The sequence below is a fragment of the Heptranchias perlo genome, chromosome 13 (genome assembly GCF_035084215.1).
Source record: "Heptranchias perlo isolate sHepPer1 chromosome 13, sHepPer1.hap1, whole genome shotgun sequence".
NCBI lineage: Eukaryota > Metazoa > Chordata > Chondrichthyes > Hexanchiformes > Hexanchidae > Heptranchias > Heptranchias perlo.
Window position 1 is genome coordinate 72,879,682 of NC_090337.1, and position 26,724 is coordinate 72,906,405.

The 26,724-nt window shown below is 41.4% G+C and overlaps 1 protein-coding gene across 2 annotated transcripts in view; it reads left to right on the forward strand.

Moving 5' to 3' along the window:
- Positions 1-16,544, forward strand: part of LOC137331699 (solute carrier organic anion transporter family member 2A1-like) — a 323,160-nt gene extending 306,616 nt beyond the window's left edge. For both annotated transcript variants that reach the window (XM_067995691.1, XM_067995692.1), the window contains 5 exons: positions 2,837-2,996; positions 4,804-4,973; positions 8,238-8,302; positions 8,748-8,871; positions 12,459-16,544. In XM_067995691.1, the coding sequence (XP_067851792.1) occupies positions 2,837-2,996; positions 4,804-4,973; positions 8,238-8,302; positions 8,748-8,871; positions 12,459-12,579 (640 nt within the window). In that variant the 3' untranslated portion in view covers positions 12,580-16,544. The remainder of the gene's footprint in view (positions 1-2,836; positions 2,997-4,803; positions 4,974-8,237; positions 8,303-8,747; positions 8,872-12,458) is intronic.
- Positions 16,545-26,724: the final 10,180 nt, after the last annotated feature.

Genomic DNA, 26,724 nt, shown 5'->3' on the forward strand with positions numbered 1-26,724 from the left:
TGTACAATCCCCTATACTGTACAATCCCTCGTACTGTACAATCCACCTATACTGTACAATCCACCTATACTGTACAATCCCCTGTACTGTACAATCCACCTATACTGTACAATCCCCTATACTGTACAATCCACCTATACTGTACAATCCCCCTATACTGTACAATCCACCTATACTGTACAATCCCCTGTACTGTACAATCCACCTATACTGTACAATCCCCTGTACTGTACAATCCCCCTGTACTGTACAATCCCCCGTCCTGTACAATCCCTCGTACTGTACAATCCCCTTTACTGTACAATCCCCTGTCCTGTACAATCCCCCTGTACTGTACAATCCCCCGTCCTGTACAATCCCCTGTACTGTACAATCCCCTGTACTGTACAATCCCTCGTACTGTACAATCCCTCGTACTGTACAATCCCCCTGTACTGTACAATCCCCCGCACTGTACAATCCCCCGTCCTGTACAATCCCTCGTATTGTACAATCCCCCTGTACTGTACAATCCCCTGTACTGTACAATCCCTCGTACTGTACAATCCCTCGTACTGTACAATCCCCCTGTACTGTACAATCCCCCGCACTGTACAATCCCCTGTACTGTACAATCCCTCGTACTGTACAATCCCTCGTACTGTACAATCCCCCTGTACTGTACAATCCCCCGCACTGTACAATCCCCTGTCCTGTACATTCCCCTGTACTATACAATCCCCTGTACTGTACAACCCCCCGTACTGTACAATCCCCTGTACTATACATTCCCCTGTACTGTACAATCCCCCGTACTATACAATCCCCCATACGGTACATCCCCCATACGGTACATCCCCTGTACGGTACAATCCCCGTGTACTGTACAATCCCCCTATACTGTACATCCCCTGTACTGTACAATCCTTGAGTGCTGTACAATCCCGCTCTACTGTACATCCCCTGTATTGTACAATCCCGTATACTGTAGATCACTATACTGTACATTCCCCTATACTGTACATCCCCTATACTGTACATACGCATATACTGTACATTCCCCTTTACTGTACATCCTTTTTTTCCTAATCCATTCTCGTATATCCCCTGACATCCAAGGTTCCCTGGAGTTCTTGGAACCACCCTTGACCTTTACGGGAACATGTTGCCATTGTATGGTCTCAATCTCCCTTCTGAAAGACTCCCATTGCTCCGATGCGGATTTTCCTACAAGCAGCTGATCCCAGTCCATTTTGGCCAGATCCTGCCTTATCCTATTAAAATCGGCCTTCCCCCAATTTAGAACCTTTATTTCCGGCCCCTCCCTGTCCTTTTCCATGACCACCTTAAATCTCACCGAATTATGGTCACTGTCACCAAAGTGCTCACCTACTAGCACTTCTTCCACTTGGCCGGCCACATTCCCTAGAATTAGGTCCAGTACCGCCCCCTCTCTTGTAGGACTTTCTACATGCTGGCTCAAAAAGCTCTCCTGGATGCACGTTAAGAATTTTGTACCCTCTAAGCCTTTTACACTCTGAGTATCCCAGTTAATATTGGGGAAGTTGAAATCCCCCACTATTATTACCCTATTATTTGCACAATTTTCTGAGATTTGTCTACATGTCTGTTCCTCTATCTCCCCCTGACTGTTTGGGGGCCTATAGTACACTCCCATCAAAGTGCTTGCCCCCTTTTAGTTTTTAAGCTCCACCCATATGGCCTCATTAGAGGAACCTGCTAATATATCATCCCTCCTTATGGCAGTAATTGATTCTTTAATTAATATTGCGACCCCCCCTCCTCTTATACCTCCCCCTCTGTCTCGCCTGAAGATTCTATACCCCGGAATATTGAGCTGCCAGTCTTGCCCCTCCCTCAACCATGTCTCTGTGACAGCAACAATATCATACTCCCATGTGTTTATCAACACCTTCAGTTCATCCACCTTATTCGCAAGACTCCTTGCATTAAAATAGATGCCATCCAGCCTTGCCCTTACATATTTGCCCTGTCTTCCAAGCTGACTTGTTTTTTTCTCTATATTTGGCTGCACATCACCCCCTATTGTAGCTCCACTCTGTATCCCATCCCCCTGCCAAGTTAGTTTAAACCCCCCCCAACAGTGCTAGCAAACCTCCCCGCAAGGATATTTGTCCCGCTCTGGTTCAGGTGCAACCCGTCCGACTTGTACAAGTCCCACCTTCCCCAGAAGCAGGCCCAGTGATCCAGGAAACTGAAACCCTCCCTCTTGCACCAACTCTTTAGCCACGCATTCATCTGTTCTATCCTCCTATTTCTATACTCACTAGCCCGTGGCACTGGGAGTAATCCAGAGATTACAACCTTTGAGGTCCCGCTCTTTAATCTGCTACCTAGCTCCCTAAATTCTTGATGCAGGACCTCATCTCCCTTCCTACCTATGTCGTTGGTCCCAATGTGGACCACGACCTCTGCCTGCTCACCCTCCCCCTTGAGAATGCCCTGTAGCCGCTCAGTGACATCCATGACCCTGGCACCAGGGAGGCAACAAACCATCCTGGAGTCACGTTTACGGCCACAGAAACGCCTGTCTGTTCCCCTTACGATAGAATCCCCTACCACTATAGCTCCGACCAGCCAGGGTCTAACCAGTGGCACATGGTCCATGGAGCTTTGGTTCAAATCTGACGTCATGTTTTGTGGTTTAACAGAATTAAAGTTGTTATAAAAAGGAAGAAGGCCAAAAATCACCTCCTTTTCACCATGTGTAAGTGACAGGAATTTCTGCCTTTGTGAAATCCAGTGTGGGTTGGTTTTATTTGAAGTGAGGTAAAATTTACTTTGATATGCTTGTGTAATTTCTGGATCTTGGCAGCTCCTCTTCACTGGATCACAAGGCTGAATGTAATGCTCAGTGTTTCTGCTTTGATTACACTTTCAACCCGGTTTGTGGAGCTGATGCTGTCGAATATATCTCACCGTGCCAAGCTGGCTGCACTCACTCCCTCTTCAACTATTCCACACGGAGCATTCTGGTAAGTGTTTCTGAGATTTAAAGAAACCAATTTCTACTTCCTCCACGTTGTCCCAATTTATTCTCTGCCCATCCCAATACGTGCAGGCAGAGGAACAGATACTGTGGTGAATTCTCAGGAACCGATGCTGTAGTTTAAGCTTTGAAACAACTGTGTTTACTTCTCTCTTTACTTTTAGAAACCTCCACAAGACACACCTATGTAACCAATTGTTGGATCTTCTTTCCTGGCTTGGTAGCTCTTTTCTTTATCACTAGTTATGAGGTTCATTGGGACAGATCTTTATGTTGAAGGTTTCTGTATAAACACAAGGCAGTGTTGCGACAGCAGGAATGAAAAACACAAGGACAACATTCACAAACCACAAGCAAGACCTGAGTTTCTTTCTTCTAGGGTAGAAAACAGACTAGTACAGTAGCGAACGGACTCAGAAGGGCCCATTATCCTGAATTTTCCCCCTGGGAATGCACATTTCCCATGGCGCTAAGTTCAGGAAGAAGCAGCGAAGAACTGGGCTGCTCAGTCTTTGCCCCTTTTACGCAGCCCCAGGATTTCCCCAGCTCTCTCGGGGTGGGGATGGAGTTTTTTTTTTATTTGTTCTTGGGATGTGGGCGTCGCTGGCAAGGCCAGCATTTATTGCCCATCCCTAATTACCCTTCAGAAGGTGGTGGTGGAGGCCTGGGCCTACAATAGGTGCAGGCCCATCAGAGCTCTGCAGGTGAGAAAGGGAGGGGCTGTCAGCCTCCTGCAAGTCTCCAGAACGAGTGCTTGCTGGTTGCCCCAGCGTTAAGCATGGAGCTGTGGCCTGACCCATTCCCCATGGAGCAGAGAATCAAAGGGGAAGATCCTGGGGGCAAGCTGAAGATGTTTAGGTAAGCCTCTCTTATATTGGAACATCCTTCCAGGACACAATGTCTGCTCATTTCTGCAGGCATTATTGCGTTCAGGATAAGGTGATGTGTCAGCATATCCTGCTGTTAGTTTCTGCCGTTGGGAAGAGTCCATTAGGTTATCTATCTCCAGGCAAGAAATAGCCAGATTTCCCACCACCCATTTCTGCCCCCCTATCTCTGCTGTTCAAATCGGGGCTTCTCCCCAAAGAGTGCATTTTAACAGTGAAAAGTAGTTAAAGAAGGTGTTATGGATAGTACAGTGAAAAGGGTCAGATTGGATGTCGTGCTATTTATAGAAATGCTTCCTTTGATCAAGGAAATAATTTTAATTTATCTCCTGTGACCTTACATATAGTTTTTAAAAGCATAACTTTTGCCTTCCTTACACTGGCACAAAGAGTTTTGTTTTTGTTAAACTAGATTAATGTCAGTCCTCGGGTAAAACCAAACCATTGTTTGCTCCAGTTGTGTGAAGTATTCCACCTTGGGCTCACAAGGGAATCAGTGAATGTAATACACATGAACCCTGTGCATTATAAACACCGGCCACTGCTGGAACTGCAGGTCACCGTTTCCAGTTCAGGGAGTCAACTTCTGACAACAATTGTTAGATATAATATAATAAATATGAATCGTAGAATGATACAGCACTGAAGGAAGTCATTTGGCCCATCATGCCTGGATGTGTCTGTATTTTAGTTGTAAACGTGTTATGGTCCTATCGTTAAATAAGAAGGAACGAACCTGCATTAAACAGTCTAATCATATGCACAGGAAGTCCTGAATGATATTTTGAAGTTTAACCATTGTTATTTAAACAAGAGTGTGATACAAATGGCACATTGGCCAGTCTTTATGTACAAGGGTTTCTTCAGGATCTACTCATGTCATTGCCCTTGTTCCTGTTTATCCAGACCTACAACAACTGTAGTTGCATTCAGACATCTAACAATGAGGACTATGCTCGCCCTGGGAACTGTATAGTCAGCTGTTCTCACCTGCTCCTCTCAGTGATCTTTCACATCTCTTTTGTCGGACTGATAGCCTGCCTTACCCACAATCCTCTCTACATGATGGTACTGCGGTAAGTGTTTGGAGCTTTGGCTGAGGTTTCCCTCATGTCCTCTCTCTCCTCCTTAAATCCTACCTCTTCCACCAAGCTTTTAGTCACCTTCTTTGAATTAGAATGAATGGATTATTGTTCAGAAGGAAGGTGAGTTAATTGTGATGAGATCTGTTGCTGCATCTTTGCAGAATTCCCCAAAATATTAATATATCAACCCACAATTCAACACTGGTGAACGGTTAATGAAAACCATGGCTTCTCACCCAGCCCAACTGAACCAATTTATGTAGCTGAAGAAAATATAGTTCAGAGTCCAATTTTACTTCTGTTTATTTTAAGGCTTCTTCTGTCAATCCGTACCTCTCGAAAGTTCACCTTTGTTTTAATCAGTGATTAAAAATATTCCAGAAACGTTCCCTCGGTGGATAGGAGCACAACTCAGTCCATGACAGTATTGGTAGGAGTGACCTCCGCACAGTCCTCGTGGAGACGAAGTCCCGTCTTTGCACTGAGGACACCATCCTACGTGTTGTGTAGCACTACCACCGTGCTAAATGGGATAGATTCAGAACAGATCTAGCAGCTCAAAACTGGGCATCCATGAGGCGCTGTGGGCCATCAGCAGCAGCAGAATTGTATTCCAGCACAATCTGTAACCTCATGGCCTGGCATATTCCTCACTCTACCATTACCAACAAGCCAGGGGATCAACCCTGGTTCAATCAGGAGTGTGGAAGAGCATGCCAGGAGCAGCACCAGGCATACCTAAAAATGAGGTGCCAACCTGGTGAAGCTACAACTCAGGACTACATGCATGCCAAACAGCAGAAGCAACATGCTATCGATAGAGCTAAGCGATTCCACAACCAACGAATCAGATCAAAGCTCTGCAGTCCTGCCACATCCAGTCGTGAATGGTGGTGGACAATTAAACAACTAACAGGAGGAGGAGGCTCTGTAAACATCCCCATCCTCAATGATGGCGCAGTCCAGCACGTGAGTGCAAAAGACAAGGCTGAAGCGTTTGCAACCATCTTCAGCCAGAAGTGCCGAGTGGATGATCCATCTCGGCCTCCTCCCGATATCCCCACCATCACGGAAGCCAGTCTTCAGCCAATTCGATTCACCCCACATGATATCAAGAAACGGCTGAGTTCACTGGATACAGCAAAGGCTATGGGCCCCGACAACATCCCGGCTGTAGTGCTGAAGACTTGTGCTCCAGAACTAGCTGCGCCTCGAGCAAAGCTGTTCCAGTCCAGCTACAACACTGGCATATACCCGACAATGTGGAAAATTGCCCAGGTATGTCCTGTCCACAAAAAGCAGGACAAATCCAATCCAGCCAATTACCGCCCCATCAGTCTACTCTCAATCATCAGCAAAGTGATGGAAGGTGTCGTCGACAGTGCTATCAAGCGGCACTTACTCACCAATAACCTGCTCACCGATGCTCAGTTTGGGTTCCGCCAGGACCACTCGGCTCCATACCCCATTACAGCCTTGGTCCAAACATGGACAAAAGAGCTGAATTCCAGAGGTGAGGTGACATCAAAGCAGCATTTGACTGAGTGTGGCACCAAGGAGCCCTAGTAAAATTGAAGTCAATGGGAATCAGGGGGAAAACTCTCCAGTGGCTGGAGTCATACCTAGCACAAAGGAAGATGGTAGTGGTTGTTGGAGGCCAATTATCTCAGTCCCAGGACATTGCTGCAGGAGTTCCTCAGGGCAGTGTCCTCGGCCCAACCATCTTCAGCTGCTTCATCAATGACCTTCCCTCCATCATAAGGTCAGAAATGGGGATGTTCGCTGATGACTGCACAGTGTTCAGTTCCATTCGCAAACCCTCAGATAATGAAGCAGTCCATGCCCGCATGCAGCAAGACCTGGACAACATCCAGGCTTGGGCTCATAAGTGGCAAGTAACATTCGCATCAGACAAGTGCCAGGCAATGACCATCTCCAACAAGAGAGAGTCTAACCACCTCCCCTTGACATTCAACGGCATTACCATCGCCGAATCCCCCAGCATCAACATCCTGGGGGTCACCATTGACCAGAAACTTAACTGGACCAGCCACGTAAATACTGTGGCTACAAGAGTAGGTCAGAGGCTGGCTATTCTGCGGCGAGTGACTCACCTCCTGACTCCCCAAAGCCTTTCCACCATCTACAAGGCACAAGTCAGGAGTGTGATGAAATACTCTCCACTTGCCTGGATGAGTGCAGCTCCAGCAACACTCAAGAAGCTCGACACCATCCAAGACAAAGCAGCTCGCTTGATTGGCACCCCATCCACCACCCTAAACATTCACTCCCTTCACCACTGGTGCACAGTGGCTGCAGTGTGTACCATCCACAGGATGCACTGCAGGAACTTTCCAAGGCTTCTTCGACAGCACCTCCCAAACCCTCGACCTTCTCAAGGGCAATTAAGGATGGGCAATAAATGCCGGCCTTGCCAGTGACGCCCACATCCCGTGAACAAAAAAAACATGACCTCCTGCCTCCAACTGCCCTGCCCCCACACTCCCACCATTGGTCACCTAACACGTTAATCCTTGCAGCAATTAATCAATGATAGTGGCTACAGTACCCACAAGCCTCTATGCTCCAGAAACTGCTCTATCATCACATGGTTTTACCGGAGCATTCCATTCTGTGCACTTTGCAGCCCTGCTACTATGAATCCAGATGGAGTGAATTGGGAGAAGGTAAACCCCCATGATTTTTCTCCTGGGCTGCTGGCAGGAGTGTCTGGGAGATTAATCTTTAATTCCAGGAGGCTCCAGGACAATCCAGGTGGGCTGGTAACCCAAAAAACCAGGGGGAACGTTCACTGCCTAAGCTCAAATTAGAGATTGGCCACATCGTGTTTCCATGGGAACATGGGAGCAGACAGCAGTAAGAGTCAGAAAAAGAGAAAGACATTTACAAAAGGTGCATTCTGAAGGTATTTTGAACAAAGATTGGTTGAGCAGATGAGTTTATCTGCACATCTCCCACATTAGGGAGAACAAAATTTTCCACACTGTTTAAGAGAAAAAGAAACACCTTACAGAGCAAATCTTAATGTGGAGTAAAAGTTTCAACTCCCTGGATAGAGAGAATGTTTTAGAGGAAAATATTCCAGTGAATGTAAAGAGAGCTGTGGTCACCACATTAGAGATAGGCTGAGACTGACCTTCACCTCGAGGTGATTCCGCAGTCACAGGCTGTGATCGTACAGTGTTATATATGAATATGACTAAAGTGTTCTTGTGTTTGTTTTATTTTCCACAGAGCGGTGAGACAAGAAGAAAAATCATTTGCAATCGGTATCCAGTTTCTGTTGATGAGGGTGATTGGTGAGTACAAGTCACTGAGGAACACTGCCCATTGAGAAATGCAACACAATCTGGGGGTTGAACAGAAGACTTTTCTCTTATCGCAAAAATGGTTACTTGTAATCTGATAGCATTTAGGGCCTCAGTTAACCTTTCACCAATAGGGTTCTCAAAGTTCATTAAAGAGGGCAGCAACGCAAAAGGCTGATGGCTCTAAAAATAGAAACAAATATTGGCACAGAAGCAAATGTGGTCATAGGTTAGAAACTTGGCCCTTTGACATCTGGCAGCTGGGATCAGATTTGCAATAAAATCATGAGCCTGACTTTGACACCAGTGGCCAGAAACTTTTTCTTTTATTCCACAATGAGAACAGGCCTGAACATGTGAGTATAAAAGGGTGATGGTGTAGGTGTGAGAGGTGTGCTGCTTATTTTTCTGATCTGCTTTCTCCTCCTGACTGCAGCATGGTTACCAGCTCCAGCTTTGTTTGGTGCAGTCATTGATTCAACTTGCATTAGGTGGAGTAACATGTGCAATGGAAAGAGAGGAGCGTGCAGTTACTATGACAACGACCTGTTGCGAAACCGGTATGTTGTAATTTTATCTTTTAAATTGGAGTAGTGGACACTGCAGTGTTTCTTTAAAGAATGCTGAAATTTAAACTTCAATTACAATCAAAACTCACAGTACAGATAGTGTATTAAGTATCTTGTACATGGTGTAATTTTACTCCAGATATGTTAAAACTACAGAATCATAGAAAGGTTACAGCATGGCAGGAGGTCATTCGGCCCATCGAGTCCGTGCCGGCTCTATGCAAGAGCAATCCAGTTAGTCCCACTCCCCCGCCCTATCCCTGTAGCCCTGCAATTTTTTTCCTTTCAAGCATTTATCCAGTTTCCTTTTGAAGGCCATGATTGAATCTGCCTCCACCACCCCCTCAGGCAGTGCATTCCAGATCCTAACCACTCGCTGTGTAAAAAAGTTTTTCCTCGTGTCGCCTTTGGTTCTTTTGCCAATCACTTTAAATCTATGTCCTCTGGTTCTCGACCCTTCTGCCAATGGGAACAGTTTCTCTCTATGGACTCTGTCTAGACCCTTCATGATTTTGAACACCTCTATCAAATCTCCTCTCAACCTTCACTGTTCCAAGGAGAACAACCCCAGCTTCTCCAGTCTATCCACGTAACTGAAGTCCCTCATCCCTGGAATCATTCTAATAAATCTCTTCTGCACCCTCTCCAAGGCCTCATGTCTTTCCTGAATTGGACACAATACTCCAGTTGTGGCCGAACTAGTGTTTTCTAAAGGTTCATCATGACTTCCATACTTTTGTACTCTATGCCTCTATTTATAAAGCCCAGGATCCTGTATGCTTTTTTAACCACTTTCTCAACCTGCCCTGCCACCTTCAAAGATTTGTGCACATATACCCCCAGATCTCTCTGTTCCTGTACCCCTTTTAGTGTTGTGCCCTCTAGTTTATATTGCCTCTCCTCGTTCTTCCTACCGAAATGTATCACTTCGCATTTTTCTGTGTTAAATTTCATCTGCAACGTGTCTGCCCATTCCACCAGCCTGTCTATATCCTCTTGAAGTCTATCACTATCCTCCTCACTGTTTACTACCCTTCTCAGTTTTGTGTCATCTGCAAATTTTGAAACTGTGCCCTGTACCCCCAAGTCCAAGTCATTAATATATATCAAGAAAAGCAGTGGTCCCAGTACCGACCCCTGGAGAACACCACTGTACACCTCCCTCCAGTCCGAAAAACAACCATTCACCACTACTCTCTGTTTCCTGTCCCTTAGCCAATTCTGTATCCATGTTGCTACTGCCCCCTTTATTCCATGGGCCACAATCTTGATGATAAGCCTACCGTGCGGCACTTTATCAAACGCCTTTTGAAAGTCCATATAAGAACATAAGAACATAAGAAATAGGAGCAGGAGTAGGCCAATCGGCCCCTCGAGCCTGCTCCACCATTCAATAAGATCATGGCTGATCTGATCCTAACCTCAAATCTAAAGAATACAAGAAGTAGGAACAGGACCCGGCCACTCAGCCCCTGGGCCCTCTCCGCCACCCACAGGGCCTTGACCGATCCGAACTCAGCTCCATGTCCAATTTCCTGCCCGCTCCCCGTAACCCCTAATTCCCTTTACTTCTAGGAAACTGTCTATTTCTGTTTTAAATTTATTTAATGATGTAGCTTCCACAGCTTCCTGGGGCAGCAAATTCCACAGACATCAACTGCATTGCTCACATCAACCCTCTCTGTTACCTCATCAAAAAATTCTCAGATTAGTTAAACATGATTTACCCTTAACAAATCCGTGCTGGCTTTCCCTAATCAATCCACCCTCGTCCAAGTGACTGTTAATTCTGTCCCAGATTATCGTTTCTAAAAGTTTCCCCACCACTGAGGTTAAACTGACTGGCCTGTAGTTGCTGGGTTTATCCTTACACCCTTTTTTGAACAAGGGTGTAACATTTGCAATTCTCCAGTCCTCTGGCACCACCATATCCAAGGATGTTTGGAAGATTGAGGCCAGTACCTCCGCAATTTCCACCCTTACTTCCCTCAGCAACCTAGGATGCATCCCTTCCGGACAAGGTGACTTATCTACTTTAAGTACAGCCAGCCTTTCTAGCACCTCCTCTTTATCAATTTTTAGCCTATCCAGTCTCTCAACTACCTCCTCTTTTACTGTGACTTTGGCAGCATCTTCTTCCTTGGTAAAGACAGTTGCAAAGTACTCATTTAGTACCTCAGCCATCCCCTCTGCCTCCATGAGTAGATCTCCTTTTTGGTCCCTAATCGGTCCCACCCCTCCTCTTACTACCCGTTTACTGTTTACATGCCTGTAGAAGACTTTTGGATTCCCTTTTATGTTGGCCGACAGTCTATTCTCATACTCTCTCTCTGACCCTCTTATTTCCTTTTTCACTTCCCCTCTATTATCAACCTGACATCTGTCATACGTCCCTTTTTTCTATTTCATCTTACTCTCTATCTCCTTTGTCATCCAGGGAGCTCTGGCTTTATTTGCCCTGCCTTTCTGCAAGAATTGTCCTTTCTCGTGGGAATGTACCTCGCCTGTACCCGAACCAATCCTCTTTAAAGGCCGACAACTGTTCAATTACAGTTTTGCCTGCCAATCTTTGATTCTAATTTACCCGGGCCAGATCTGCTCTCATCCCATTGAAATCGTCCCTCCTCCAATTAAGTATTTTTACTTTGGAGTGGTCCATGTCCTTTTCCATAGCTATTGTAAACCGTATGATACTATGATCGCTGCTCCCTAAATACTCCCCCACTGACACTTGCTCCACTTGGCCCACCTCATTCCCTCGAACCAAGTCCAGCAATGCCTCCTTCCTCGTTGGGCCTGAAACGTATTTGTTAACTCTATCCATATGGATTCAGTCTTAAAGCAACTCCCTGACACATCATCATGTTGTAGGACTCTGATTGAATCCTTCACTAACACTGCCACCCACCCCCTTTTTCCCCTCCCTATATCTGCTGGAAATGTTATAACCGGGGATATTACGTTCCCAGTCCTAGGTGGTATAGTCTGCAATCCTGAAATGTGGCCTTAGTATTAGCCTGAACTACTACTATTACCAAACTCTCACAACAAACTCCGCTGAAACACTTTACACAAGTATTAGAGAAAATAACACTCCTGTCCAGTTGTTACTCCATGTTAAAGTCATATATTCTCTTCTTAATGGTATATAACTATGAATAATAATGTAAAATCGAAGTATTAAATAGCAAATTGTATGGTAATTTGGGAAGCGGAGTAGAGTTGGAGTATAGGAAGTTGTGTAAATACAGGCTGAGGGGTGGAGAGACACAAAACTGAGGTACTACAGCACCTCCACTTCAGGGCGAATGTAACTACAGTGTGACAAATTTACACAGGCAGTTTCCATTATAATTTGGATGTAGGAATTCATAATGGAAAAAAGTTGACACCAAGATGTGACAAAAACATGGCAACAGGAAGTAAGGTTTTGTAGACTGCAAGTGCAGTATTAAGATTTTTTAAATATTTAAAACATCTATGTAAAGAATTACCTCCTCATCATGAGCTGCTTTTGTACTTCTGTGAAGATAAACTAACAAAAGATGAAATTATATCATTATTTTAATGTTCCGCAGGTACTTGGGGTTACAAGTTGGGTACAAGGTCCTTGGTGTATTGCTTTTATTGATTATTGGTTGGAAAGTGAAAAGGATGAGTGTAAGTATAGTTGGTGGGAAGAATGCGGGACCAGTATAAAGTCGCACAGAAGATTTTCGAAAGGAACTGACATGATGCCACCTTACTCAATTGGCCAGTCTACAAATAAGCCATCTTTTTGTATCTGCATCATTTACTTTCAGCAGGACCTCAGTTGCCAGATCTGTACAGAGCGTAGATTAACTCAGAATTCAAATGGTTAAAATGTCAACATGGAATGACAACAACTGAAGCAGTGTGAAGAGCCCTCAAGAAAGAAAAGAACATTTGGGTTTCTTTAAATGTAATGCTGTAGATGTGGAAATAGCCCATTCCAACAATGTGTCTCAGTCACAAGGATGAAATGCAAACAGTGCATGTTACAGTGTTCCCTCTGGGATCAAGCACACAAACCATGCAATCCTTGCATTCAAGGCTGAAGAACAGCTTTCATACAGTAAGCTGTTGGGGTGTTCAGTCATATCACTGGTCTAAGTGAATCCAGGAAGAATAATGTGTTAGATTGGATATTGGTGCATTTCTGAGAAGCTTGATCTTATCAAGATGCTCAGCAATGTGGGAAAAAAAACATTTACAACTACATCCAGGGTGTGGAAATGAATAAGTGCAGGAGAGAAGCTTTCCATAAAGAACTCTACTCTATGGAAAGGACTTCTCCAAACTAAAGAATAGTTAGTTAGCTTAACTGTGGTAACAGGCCTGTTTAAAGTGAGAGAGGCAGTAACATCTTACCCAACCAACACAATATGTGTAATACGGCAAAATCTACCAGTTGCTTTATTTTGTAGTCTTTGATTTAAACAGGAGAATGTGGTATATGAGAAAAATATCTGGGCACAGGTAAATGAACAAGAGAAGCAGAAGTTTGTGTCGAGTCGTAACTGTGTTAGGAAGTGAAGTACAACATTTTCAGTTTCGGTGTCTGTATGTATGTATTGTTAGTTCTGTGGGTATTTTCTGTAATTGTACAGAAGGAAAGCAAAAGGATTATTTGCTTTAATTCATCCTGAAGTGGTGAAAGAGGCTCATTGATGAGGCTGTGTCTACATGTTGCTGTGTCTTCTGTTTCTTATGAATGTAATCGTTAAAAGATGCTGCACTGTTAATGAATAAAACCACAGATTGCTCCTTTATCCTATTAGTGTTTCCAAGGCCCCTCTTACATCTGTAAGACATTCAGGTAACTCATCACATGTAGGGCCATGCATATAGTTCGATGTGTCCTCCTCTCACTATTGGACAGCACTGCCAGTGTAATGCTGTGCTCAGTCCACTCAGATCTGCAATTTATAATGCTGTGCCATCTGTGCTTAATATTGCAATGTGTAAGGACCGACACACTGAACTGATCAGAGACTTTTTGAAAATGTTTCTGATAAAGTATCGGAAAGCGCATTAAGAGGGTCTAATTGCTACAGGCCATGAGCCCTGGATTATACTGAAAATGTAAATTCACATTTACAGCACACTAAAGATGCAAAATGCCACCACTTGACCCTTTGAGTTGATGCGGAACATGGAATGGGAAGTTTGAATCAGGGTGGTTTGAATATTAAATATAGACATCCTGTAGTTTGAAATAAATTGCAGCGCATGACCCTGGCAGGTAATTGAGCACTACCCAAAGAGCTGAAAGGAATCAGGACAGCTTAGGAACATAGGAACAGGAGTAGGCCATTCAGCCCCTCGTGCCTGCTCCGCCATTTGATAAGATCATGGCTGATCTGTGATCTAACTCCATATACCTGCCTTTGGCCCATATCCCTTAATACCTTTGGTTGCCAAAAAGCTATCTATCTCAGATTTAAATTTAGCAATTGAGCTAGTATCAATTGCCGTTTGCAGAAGAGAGTTCCAAACTTCTACCACCCTTTGTGTGTAGAAATGTTTTCTAATCTCGCTCCTGAAAGGTCTGGCTCTAATTTTTAGACTGTGCCCCCTACTCCCAACCAGCGGAAATAGTTTCTCCCTATCCACCCTATCTGTTCCCCTTAATATCTTATAAACTTCGTTCAGATCAGCCCTTAACCTTCGAAACTCCAGAAAATACGACCTCAATTTGTGTAATCTCTCCTCGTAACTTAACCCTTGAAGTCCGGGTATCATTCTAGTAAACCTACACTGCACTCCCTCCAAGGCCAATATGTCCTTCCGAAGGTGCGGTGCCCAGAACTGCTCACAGTACTCCAGGTGTGGTCTAACCAGGGTTTTGTATAGCTGCAGCATAATTTCTGCCCCCTTGTACTCCAGTCCTCTAGATATAAAGGCAGAAATTCCATTAGCCTTCTTGATTATTTTCTGCACCTGTTCATGACACTTCAATGATCTATGTACCTGTACCCCTCGGTCCCTTTGGACAGCCACCGTTTTTAACTTTTTACCATTTAGAAAGTACCCTGTCCTATCCTTTTTTGATCCAAAGTGGATGACCTCACATTTATCTACATTGAATTCCATCTGCCAAAGTTTTGCCCATTCACCTAATCTATCAGTATCGCTTTGTAATTTTATGTTTTCATCTACACTGCTTACAATGCCACCAATCTTTGTGTCATCAGCAAACTTAGATATGAGACTTTCTATGCCTTCATCTAAGTCGTTAATAAATATTGTGAATAATTGAGGCCCCAAGACAGATCCCTGCAGGACTCCACTAGTCACATCCTGCCAATGTGAGTACCTACACATTATCCCTACTCTCTGTCGCCTTTCGCTCAGCCAACTTCCTAACCAAATCCGTACTTTTCCCTCGATTCCATGGGCTTCTATCTTAGCTAACAGTCTCTTATGTGGGACCTTATCAAATGCTTTCTGGAAGTCCATATAAATAACATCCATTGTTATTCCCCTGTCCACTACTTTAGTCACCTCTTCAAAAAATTCAATCAGGTTTGTCAGGCACGACCTACCTTTCACAAATCCATGCTGGCTCTCTCTGATGAACTGAAAATTCTCGAGGTGTTCAGTCACCCTATCCTTAATTATAGACTCCAGCATTTTCCCCACAACAGATGTTAGGCTAACTGGTCTATAATTCCCCGGTTTCCCTCTCTCTCCTTTCTTAAAAAGCAGAGTGACATGTGCAATTTTCCAATCTAGAGGGACAGTTCCTGAATCTAGAGGACTTTGAAAGATTATAGTTAGGGCATCTGCAATGTGCTCACCTACTTCCTTTAAAACCCTGGGATGGAAACCATCTGGTCCTGGGGATTTGTCACTCTTTAGTGCTATTATTTTCTTCATTACTGTTGCTTTACGTATATTAATTTTATCGTGTCCCTGTCCTCAATTCAATATAAGTTTTCTTGGGATTTCCGGCATGCTATCCTCTTTTTGTACTGTAAATACTGACGCAAAGTAATTGTTCAACATGTCCGCCATTTCCCCATTGTCAATGACAATAACCCCACTTTCAGTTTTTAAGGGGCCAACACTGCTCCTGACCACCCTCTTTTTCCTAATGTAACTTGTAAATACTGTTTAAACCACAGGAGACTGCATTTAATTTGGATCATTCTGGTTTGGAGTCTGCGATCTCTACCTGTGTTGTGACATTACCTGTGCAACTTCTCAATTGTAAATCTAACTTTTCGCATTTTTCCAAGAGCTCTGTCTCATTAAAGTGCAGGAGGAATAATTATAAAAATCATTCTGATGTCAGGGACTTCTGTCAACTTTAATCTTTTGTGGTATTTTCGAGAGTTTGTGGCAAGTGTGTTAATTCTGTTGAATTGTCCCAGACAGACAATGAGGGGGCTACAAATGCTGAAAGAGCAGGAAATCAATAGCATAGCTCACACAGTTAATCAAAGCACAACCCTTGTCATGTCTAAGAGTCAATGCAGCTTTCAAAGTCGGCATTGTTCATAGCTCTCAAATTCCCTTTTGTGTAAATTTCTGATGCTGATAATTATTGTGTAAAATGAGAGAAATTTATAAACAGCATAATTCTTAATTCATGTATACATCTCTGAAAGAAAAAAATAAATGATGTTTGTATAGTTTATGCTTTGCACATTAATGCTGCTGTAGTGGGTCATTTCTGGGAGATGTGGAGACACTGATGACTATCACCACAAAGCACTAATCCAATCGAAGGGTTCAGGTGATGCCACAAACCCGACAGCAAAGCTCCAGTTACAAGTATTCAACACCTCAATTGTAATATTGGGAAATAAAATGGTGCCAGGCGCTTATGCCGGTTTACTAGAGTTTCCGTGGCTCTTCCTCCAAGGTTACGGTGGATGATCAGGAAAAACCCACACGGAACTTCATCCCAAATTATTTTTTAGGGAATAGGAAATTCGGTTATATGTTGAATAAATGGCATCGACAACAGCGCGCTCATTTGACGCTATGAGTATCTTCATTAAATTCATGCCATCTGACACAAGTCCTCACGGACAAAGTGAAATCGCACAAGATCCAAGAAATGCGCAATGTTTCACAGCTTTCTACATCATTACATTGTAATGCTTGGATTCTAAGGTCTTGTCATAAGTGCTCCCATTGGATTAGTATTTAAGGTATGATGATGTTGATATTGCTGAAAACATTCAACATTTCGACAATAAGCAAAGTCCTTGTGGGATTCTGGACCTTTCTAAATATTACAGCACAACATTCTGATCTCGCATAAACTTCAGCGAGTTTGAAGCCTGCGGAACGGCAGTCAGTTGGGAATTGGGTTTCACAAACTGTGGCTTCTGTTTCTGTTTGCACTCTGCTGCTGCTGGCTGCTGACTTTGTCAAATATTTTCCTGAAAGGAGAGTCAGCAGCTATCGTAGTGCAAGGCACTGAATCACAGAAATGATATGCTCCTCCTGCACTATGTGGGAAGCCATGGACACTACTGGTGTCCCTGGCGACCATGTGTGCAGGAAGTGTGTCCAGCTGCAGCTACTGGCTAACCGCATTTTGGAGCTGGAGCTGCGGGTGGATTCACTGTGGAGCATCCGCGATGCTGAGACTATCGTGGATAGCACGTTCAGTGAGGTGGTCACACCGCAGGTAAAGATTATGCAGGGTAGAAAGGAAATGTGTGCTCGCCAGGCAGAGTAAAGGACTGGGCAGGTAGAGCAGGAGTCCCCTGGGGCCATCTCCCTCTCAAACAGATATTCCGCTTTGGATATTGTTGGGGGAGATGGCTTTTCAGGGAAATACAGCAAGAGCCAAGACCGTGGCACCACGAGTGACTCAGCTGCACAGGAGGGAAGGAAAAAGAATGGGAGAGCAATAGTGATAGGGGATTCCATCGTAAGGGGAACAGATAGGTGTTTCTGCGGCCGCAGACGTGACTCCAGGATGGTATGTTGCCTCCCTGGTGCTAGGGTCAAGGATGTCACGGAGCAGCTGCAGGACATTCTGAATGGGGAGGAACAGCCAGAGGTCGTGGTCCATATCAGTACCAATGACATCGGTAAAAAAGGGGATGAGGTCCTACAAGCAAAAAATAGGGAGTTGGGAAATAAATTAAAAAGCAGGACCTCTAAGGTAGTAATCTCAGGATTACTCCCAGTGCCACGTGCTAGTGAGAGCAGAAATAGAAGAAAAGACCAGATGAATGCGTGGCTTGAGAGATGGTGTCGGAGTGGGGGGGGGGGTTAAATTCCTGGGGCACTGGGACCGATTCTGGGAAAGGCGGGACCTGTACAAGCTGGACGGGTTACACCCAAGCAGAACCGGGACCAATATCCTCGCAGGGGCATTTGCTAGTTCTGTTGGGGAGGGTTTAAACTAGTATGGCAGGGGGATGGGAACCAAAAGGGCAGGTACAGATAGGACGAATTCAGACCAGGAAACGGGAAGCAGAAAAGCAGTTAGTGACGTAGTTAGCGACTCAGAAAGGCAAAAGAAGCATAACGAGAGAGGAAGTACTGGAGGGACTGGAATCCTTGAAAGTTGATAAGTCACCAGGGCCGGATGGATTGTTTCCTGGGCTATTGAAGGAAGCCAGGGAGGAAATAGCGGATGCTCTGAGGATCATTTTCCAATCCTCACTTGATACAGGGGAGGTACCGGAGGACTGGAAGACTGCAAACGTAGAACCATTCTTTAAAAAGGGTACGAGGGAAAGGCCAAACAATTATAGGCCGGTCAGTCTTACCTCAGTGATGGGCAAACTATTAGAATCAATACTTAGAGATAGGATATACTGTCACTTGGAAAGGCATGGTTTAATCAGGGATAGTCAACATGGATTTGTTCAGGGAAGGTCATGCCTTACAAATCTGATTGAATTCTTTGAGGAAGTGACAAGGAGGATTGATGAGGGTAGTGCAGTGGATGTTATCTATATGGATTTTAGTAAGGCATTTGACAAGGTCAAACATGGCAGACTGGTCAGAAAGGTAAAAGCCCATGGGATACAGGGAAATATGGTGAATTAGATCCAAAATTGGCTCAGTAACAGGAAACAAAGGGTAAAAGATGATGGATGTCTTTGCGAATGGAAATCCATTTCCAGTGGTGTGCCACAGGGCTCAGTGTTGGGTCCCTTGCTGTTTGTGGTATATATTAATGATTTGGACTTGAATGTAGGGGGCATGATTGGCAAATTTGCAGATGACACAAAAATTGGCCGTGTAGTTGATAGTGAAGAGGATAGCTGTAGACTCCAAGAAAATATCAATGGGTTGGTGGAGTGGGTGGAAAAGTGGCAAAATAAGTTCAACCCGGAGAAGTGTGAGGTAATGCACTTAGGGAGGGCAAACAGTAAAAGGGAATGCGCAGTAAACGGGAATATATTGAGAGGGGTAGAGGAAGTGAGAGACCTTGGAGTGCATGTGCACAGGTCCCTGAAGGTGGCAGTACAGGTAGATAAGGTTGTGAAGAAGGCATACGGAATGCTCTCCGTTATTAGCCAAGGTATAGAATACAAAAGCAGGGATGTAATGATGGAACTGTATAAAACGCTGGAAAGGCCACAGCTGGAGTATTGTGCGCAGTTCTGGTCACCACACCACAGGAAGAACGTAATTGCTCTGGAGAGAGTGCAGAGAAGATTTACAAGAATGTTGCCAGGGCTTGAAAATTGCAACTACGAGGAGAGATTGGATAGGCTGGGGTTGTTTTCCTTGCAGAAGAGGAGGCTGAGGGGTGACTTGATTGAGGTTTTCAAAATTATGAGGGGCCGAGTTAGAGTAGAAAGGAAGTACCTGTTTCCCTTAGCGGAAATCCGTTTCCAGTGGTGTGTCACAGGGCACAGTGTTGGGTCCCTTGCTGTTTGTGGTATATATTAATGATTTGGACTTGAATGTAGGGGGCATGATTGGCAAATTTGCAGATGACACAAAAATTGGCCGTGTAGTTGATAGTGAAGAGGATAGCTGTAGACTCCAAGAAAATATCAATGGGTTGGTGGAGTGGGTGGAAAAGTGGCAAAATAAGTTCAACCCGGAGAAGTGTGAGGTAATGCACTTAGGGAGGGCAAACAGTAAAAGAGAATGCGCAGTAAATGGGAATATACTGAGAGGGGTAGAGGAAGTGAGAGAACGAGAGCACATAGATTTAAGCTGATTGGCGGAAGGATTAAAGGGAACATGAGGAAAAACTTTTTTACCCAGAGGGTGGTGGGTGTATGGAATTCGCTGCCCGAGTTGGTGGTAGAAGCAGGGACCCTCAACTCTTTTAAAAAGTACCAGGACCTGCACCTAAAGTGCTGTAAGCTGCAGGGCTACAGACCGGGTACTGGAAGGAGGGATGAGAATGGGCACCTTGTTTTTCATCGAGCCGGCACGAACACAATAGGCCAAAGGGCCCCCTTCTGTGCTGTTTCTTTTCTGTGGTTCTATAATAATTATAGAACCATCCGCTTTCTCTGACATTGAAATAAATGGGCGATTGAATAAAGGGGGACTTGACAAAGAAGAGATTCTATGAAGGAATGCATTTGATAAAGAGAAAATTCAAAAAAGGGGAGATGCTGTAATAAGCAGATCATATCGAGTGGGAGATTCTATAAATAAAGGGAGAGATTCTATAAATAAAGGGGGAGATTCTATAAATAAAGGGGGAGATTCTATAAATAAAGGGGGAGATTCTATAAATAAAGGGGGAGATTCTATAAATAAAGGGGGAGATTCTATAAATAAAGGATGAGATTCTATAAATAAAGGGGGAGATTCTATAAATAAAGGGGGAGATTCTATAAATAAAGGATGAGATTCTATAAATAAAGGGGGAGATTCTATAAATAAAGGGGGAGATTCTATAAATAAAGGATGAGATTCTATAAATAAAGGGGGAGATTCTATAAATAAAGGGGGAGATTCTATAAATAAAGGATGAGATTCTATAAATAAAGGGGGAGATTCTATAAATAAAGGGGGAGATTCTATAAATAAAGGGGGAGATTCTATAAATAAAGGGAGATTCTATAAATAAAGGGGGAGATTCTATAAATAAAGGGGGAGATTCTATAAATAAAGGGAGAGATTCTATAAATAAAGGGGGAGATTCTATAAATAAAGGGAGAGATTCTATAAATAAAGGGGGAGATTCTATAAATAAAGGGGGAGATTCTATAAATAAAGGGAGAGATTCTATAAATAAAGGGGGAGATTCTATAAATAAAGGGAGAGATTCTATAAATAAAGGGGGAGATTCTATAAATAAAGGGAGAGATTCTATAAATAAAGGGGGAGATTCTATAAATAAAGGGAGAGATTCTATAAATAAAGGATGAGATTCTATAAATAAAGGGGGAGATTCTATAAATAAAGGGAGAGATTCTATAAATAAAGGATGAGATTCTATAAATAAAGGGGGAGATTCTATAAATAAAGGGGGAGATTCTATAAATAAAGGGAGAGATTCTATAAATAAAGGGGGAGATTCTATAAATAAAGGGAGAGATTCTATAAATAAAGGGGGAGATTCTATAAATAAAGGGAGAGATTCGATAAATAAAGGGGGAGATTCTATAAATAAAGGGGGAGATTCTATAAATAAAGGGGGAGATTCTATAAATAAAGGGGGAGATTCTATAAATAAAGGGGGAGATTCTATAAATAAAGGGGGAGATTCTATAAATAAAGGGGGAGATTCTATAAATAAAGGGGGAGATTCTATAAATAAAGGGGGAGATTCTATAAATAAAGGGGGAGATTCTATAAATAAAGGGGGAGATTCTATAAATAAAGGGGGAGATTCTATAAATAAAGGATGAGATTCTATAAATAAAGGGAGAGATTCTATAAATAAAGGATGAGATTCTATAAATAAAGGGGGAGATTCTATAAATAAAGGGGGAGATTCTATAAATAAAGGGAGAGATTCTATAAATAAAGGGGGAGATTCTATAAATAAAGGGAGAGATTCTATAAATAAAGGGGGAGATTCTATAAATAAAGGGAGAGATTCGATAAATAAAGGGGGAGATTCTATAAATAAAGGGGGAGATTCTATAAATAAAGGGGGAGATTCTATAAATAAAGGGAGAGATTCTATAAATAAAGGGAGAGATTCTATAAATAAAGGGGGAGATTCTATAAATAAAGGGAGAGATTCGATAAATAAAGGGGGAGATTCTATAAATAAAGGGGGAGATTCTATAAATAAAGGGGGAGATTCTATAAATAAAGGGGGAGATTCTATAAAGAAAGGGAGAGATTCTATAAATAAAGGGAGAGATTCTATAAATAAAGGGGGAGATTCTATAAATAAAGGGGGAGATTCTATAAATAAAGGGAGAGATTCTATAAATAAAGGGGGAGATTCTATAAAGAAAGGGAGAGATTCTATAAATAAAGGGAGAGATTCTATAAATAAAGGGGGAGATTCTATAAATAAAGGGGGAGATTCTATAAATAAAGGGAGAGATTCTATAAATAAAGGGGGAGATTCTATAAAGAAAGGGAGAGATTCTATAAATAAAGGGGGAGATTCTATAAATAAAGGGGGAGATTCTATAAATAAAGGGGGAGATTCTATAAATAAAGGGAGAGATTCTATAAATAAAGGGGGAGATTCTATAAAGAAAGGGAGAGATTCTATAAATAAAGGGAGAGATTCTATAAATAAAGGGGGAGATTCTATAAAGAAAGGGAGAGATTCTATAAATAAAGGATGAGATTCTATAAATAAAGGGATAGATTCTATAAATAAAGGGAGAGATTCTATAAATAAAGGGGGAGATTCTATAAATAAAGGGGGAGATTCTATAAATAAAGGGAGAGATTCTATAAATAAAGGGGGAGATTCTATAAATAAAGGGAGAGATTCTATAAATAAAGGGAGAGATTCTATAAATAAAGGGGGAGATTCTATAAATAAAGGGAGAGATTCTATAAATAAAGGATGAGATTCTATAAATAAAGGGAGAGATTCTATAAATAAAGGGAGAGATTCTATAAATAAAGGGAGAGATTCTATAAATAAAGGGGGAGATTCTATAAATAAAGGGGGAGATTCTATAAATAAAGGGAGAGATTCTATAAATAAAGGGAGAGATTCTATAAATAAAGGGGGAGATTCTATAAATAAAGGGGGAGATTCTATAAATAAAGGGGGAGATTCTATAAATAAAGGGGGAGATTCTATAAATAAAGGGGGAGATTCTATAAATAAAGGGAGAGATTCTATAAATAAAGGATGAGATTCTATAAATAAAGGGAGAGATTCTATAAATAAAGGGAGAGATTCTATAAATAAAGGGGGAGATTCTATAAATAAAGGATGAGATTCTATAAATAAAGGGAGAGATTCTATAAATAAAGGGGGAGATTCTATAAATAAAGGGGGAGATTCTATAAATAAAGGGGGAGATTCTATAAATAAAGGGGGAGATTCTATAAATAAAGGGGGAAATTCTCTAAATAAAGGGGGAGATTCTATAAATAAAGGGGGAGATTCTATAAATAAAGGGGGAGATTCTATAAATAAAGGGGGAGATTCTCTAAATAAAGGGGGAGATTCTATAAATAAAGGGAGAGATTCTATAAATAAAGGGGGAGATTCTATAAATAAAGGGGGAGATTCTATAAATAAAGGGGGAGATTCTATAAATAAAGGATGAGATTCTATAAATAAAGGGAGAGATTCTATAAATAAAGGGGGAGATTCTATAAATAAAGGGGGAGATTCTATAAATAAAGGGGGAGATTCTATAAATAAAGGGGGAAATTCTCTAAATAAAGGGGGAGATTCTATAAATAAAGGGGGAGATTCTATAAATAAAGGGGGAGATTCTATAAATAAAGGATGAGATTCTATAAATAAAGGGGGAGATTCTATAAATAAAGGGAGAGATTCTATAAATAAAGGGGGAGATTCTCTAAATAAAGGGGGAGATTCTATAAATAAAGGGAGAGATTCTATAAATAAAGGGAGAGATTCTATAAATAATGGGATAGATTCTATAAATAAAGGGGGAGATTCTATAAATAAAGGGGGAGATTCTATAAATAAAGGGGGAGATTCTATAAATAAAGGGGCAGATTCTATAAATAAAGGGGGAGATTCTATAAATAATGGGATAGATTCTATAAATAAAGGGGGAGATTCTATAAATAAAGGGAGAGATTCTATAAATAAAGGGGGAGATTCTATAAATAAAGGGGGAGATTCTATAAATAATGGGATAGATTCTATAAATAAAGGGAGAGATTCTGTAAATAAAGGGGGAGATTCGATAAATAAAGGGAGATTCTATAAATAAAGGGGGAGATTCTATAAATAAAGGGGGAGATTCTATAAATAAAGGGGGAGATTCTATAAATAAAGGATGAGATTCTATAAATAAAGGGGGAGATTCTATAAATAAAGGGGGAGATTCTATAAATAAAGGATGAGATTCTATAAATAAAGGGGGAGATTCTATAAATAAAGGGGGAGATTCTATAAATAAAGGATGAGATTCTATAAATAAAGGGGGAGATTCTATAAATAAAGGATGAGATTCTATAAATAAAGGGGGAGATTCTATAAATAAAGGGGGAGATTCTATAAATAAAGGATGAGATTCTATAAATAAAGGGGGAGATTCTATAAATAAAGGGGGAGATTCTATAAATAAAGGATGAGATTCTATAAATAAAGGGGGAGATTCTATAAATAAAGGGGGAGATTCTATAAATAAAGGGGGAGATTCTATAAATAAAGGATGAGATTCTATAAATAAAGGGGGAGATTCTATAAATAAAGGGGGAGATTCTATAAATAAAGGATGAGATTCTATAAATAAAGGGGGAGATTCTATAAATAAAGGGGGAGATTCTATAAATAAAGGGGGAGATTCTATAAATAAAGGATGAGATTCTATAAATAAAGGGGGAGATTCTATAAATAAAGGGGGAGATTCTATAAATAAAGGGGGAGATTCTATAAATAAAGGGGGAGATTCTATAAATAAAGGGGGAGATTCTATAAATAAAGGGGGAGATTCTATAAATAAAGGGGGAGATTCTATAAATAAAGGGGGAAATTCTCTAAATAAAGGGGGAGATTCTATAAATAAAGGGGGAGATTCTATAAATAAAGGGGGAGATTCTATAAATAAAGGGGGAGATTCTCTAAATAAAGGGGGAGATTCTATAAATAAAGGGAGAGATTCTATAAATAAAGGGGGAGATTCTATAAATAAAGGGGGAGATTCTATAAATAAAGGGGGAGATTCTATAAATAAAGGATGAGATTCTATAAATAAAGGGAGAGATTCTATAAATAAAGGGGGAGATTCTATAAATAAAGGGGGAGATTCTATAAATAAAGGGGGAGATTCTATAAATAAAGGGGGAAATTCTCTAAATAAAGGGGGAGATTCTATAAATAAAGGGGGAGATTCTATAAATAAAGGGGGAGATTCTATAAATAAAGGATGAGATTCTATAAATAAAGGGGGAGATTCTATAAATAAAGGGAGAGATTCTATAAATAAAGGGGGAGATTCTCTAAATAAAGGGGGAGATTCTATAAATAAAGGGAGAGATTCTATAAATAAAGGGAGAGATTCTATAAATAATGGGATAGATTCTATAAATAAAGGGGGAGATTCTATAAATAAAGGGGGAGATTCTATAAATAAAGGGGGAGATTCTATAAATAAAGGGGCAGATTCTATAAATAAAGGGGGAGATTCTATAAATAATGGGATAGATTCTATAAATAAAGGGGGAGATTCTATAAATAAAGGGAGAGATTCTATAAATAAAGGGGGAGATTCTATAAATAAAGGGGGAGATTCTATAAATAATGGGATAGATTCTATAAATAAAGGGAGAGATTCTGTAAATAAAGGGGGAGATTCGATAAATAAAGGGAGATTCTATAAATAAAGGGGGAGATTCTATAAATAAAGGGGGAGATTCTATAAATAAAGGGGGAGATTCTATAAATAAAGGATGAGATTCTATAAATAAAGGGGGAGATTCTATAAATAAAGGGGGAGATTCTATAAATAAAGGATGAGATTCTATAAATAAAGGGGGAGATTCTATAAATAAAGGGGGAGATTCTATAAATAAAGGATGAGATTCTATAAATAAAGGGGGAGATTCTATAAATAAAGGATGAGATTCTATAAATAAAGGGGGAGATTCTATAAATAAAGGGGGAGATTCTATAAATAAAGGATGAGATTCTATAAATAAAGGGGGAGATTCTATAAATAAAGGGGGAGATTCTATAAATAAAGGATGAGATTCTATAAATAAAGGGGGAGATTCTATAAATAAAGGGGGAGATTCTATAAATAAAGGGGGAGATTCTATAAATAAAGGATGAGATTCTATAAATAAAGGGGGAGATTCTATAAATAAAGGGGGAGATTCTATAAATAAAGGATGAGATTCTATAAATAAAGGGGGAGATTCTATAAATAAAGGGGGAGATTCTATAAATAAAGGGGGAGATTCTATAAATAAAGGATGAGATTCTATAAATAAAGGGGGAGATTCTATAAATAAAGGGGGAGATTCTATAAATAAAGGGGGAGATTCTATAAATAAAGGGGGAGATTCTATAAATAAAGGGGGAGATTCTATAAATAAAGGGGGAGATTCTATAAATAAAGGGGGAGATTCTATAAATAAAGGATGAGATTCTATAAATAAAGGGGGAGATTCTATAAATAAAGGGAGAGATTCTATAAATAAAGGGAGAGATTCTATAAATAAAGGGGGAGATTCTATAAATAAAGGGGGAGATTCTATAAATAAAGGGGGAGATTCTATAAATAAAGGGGG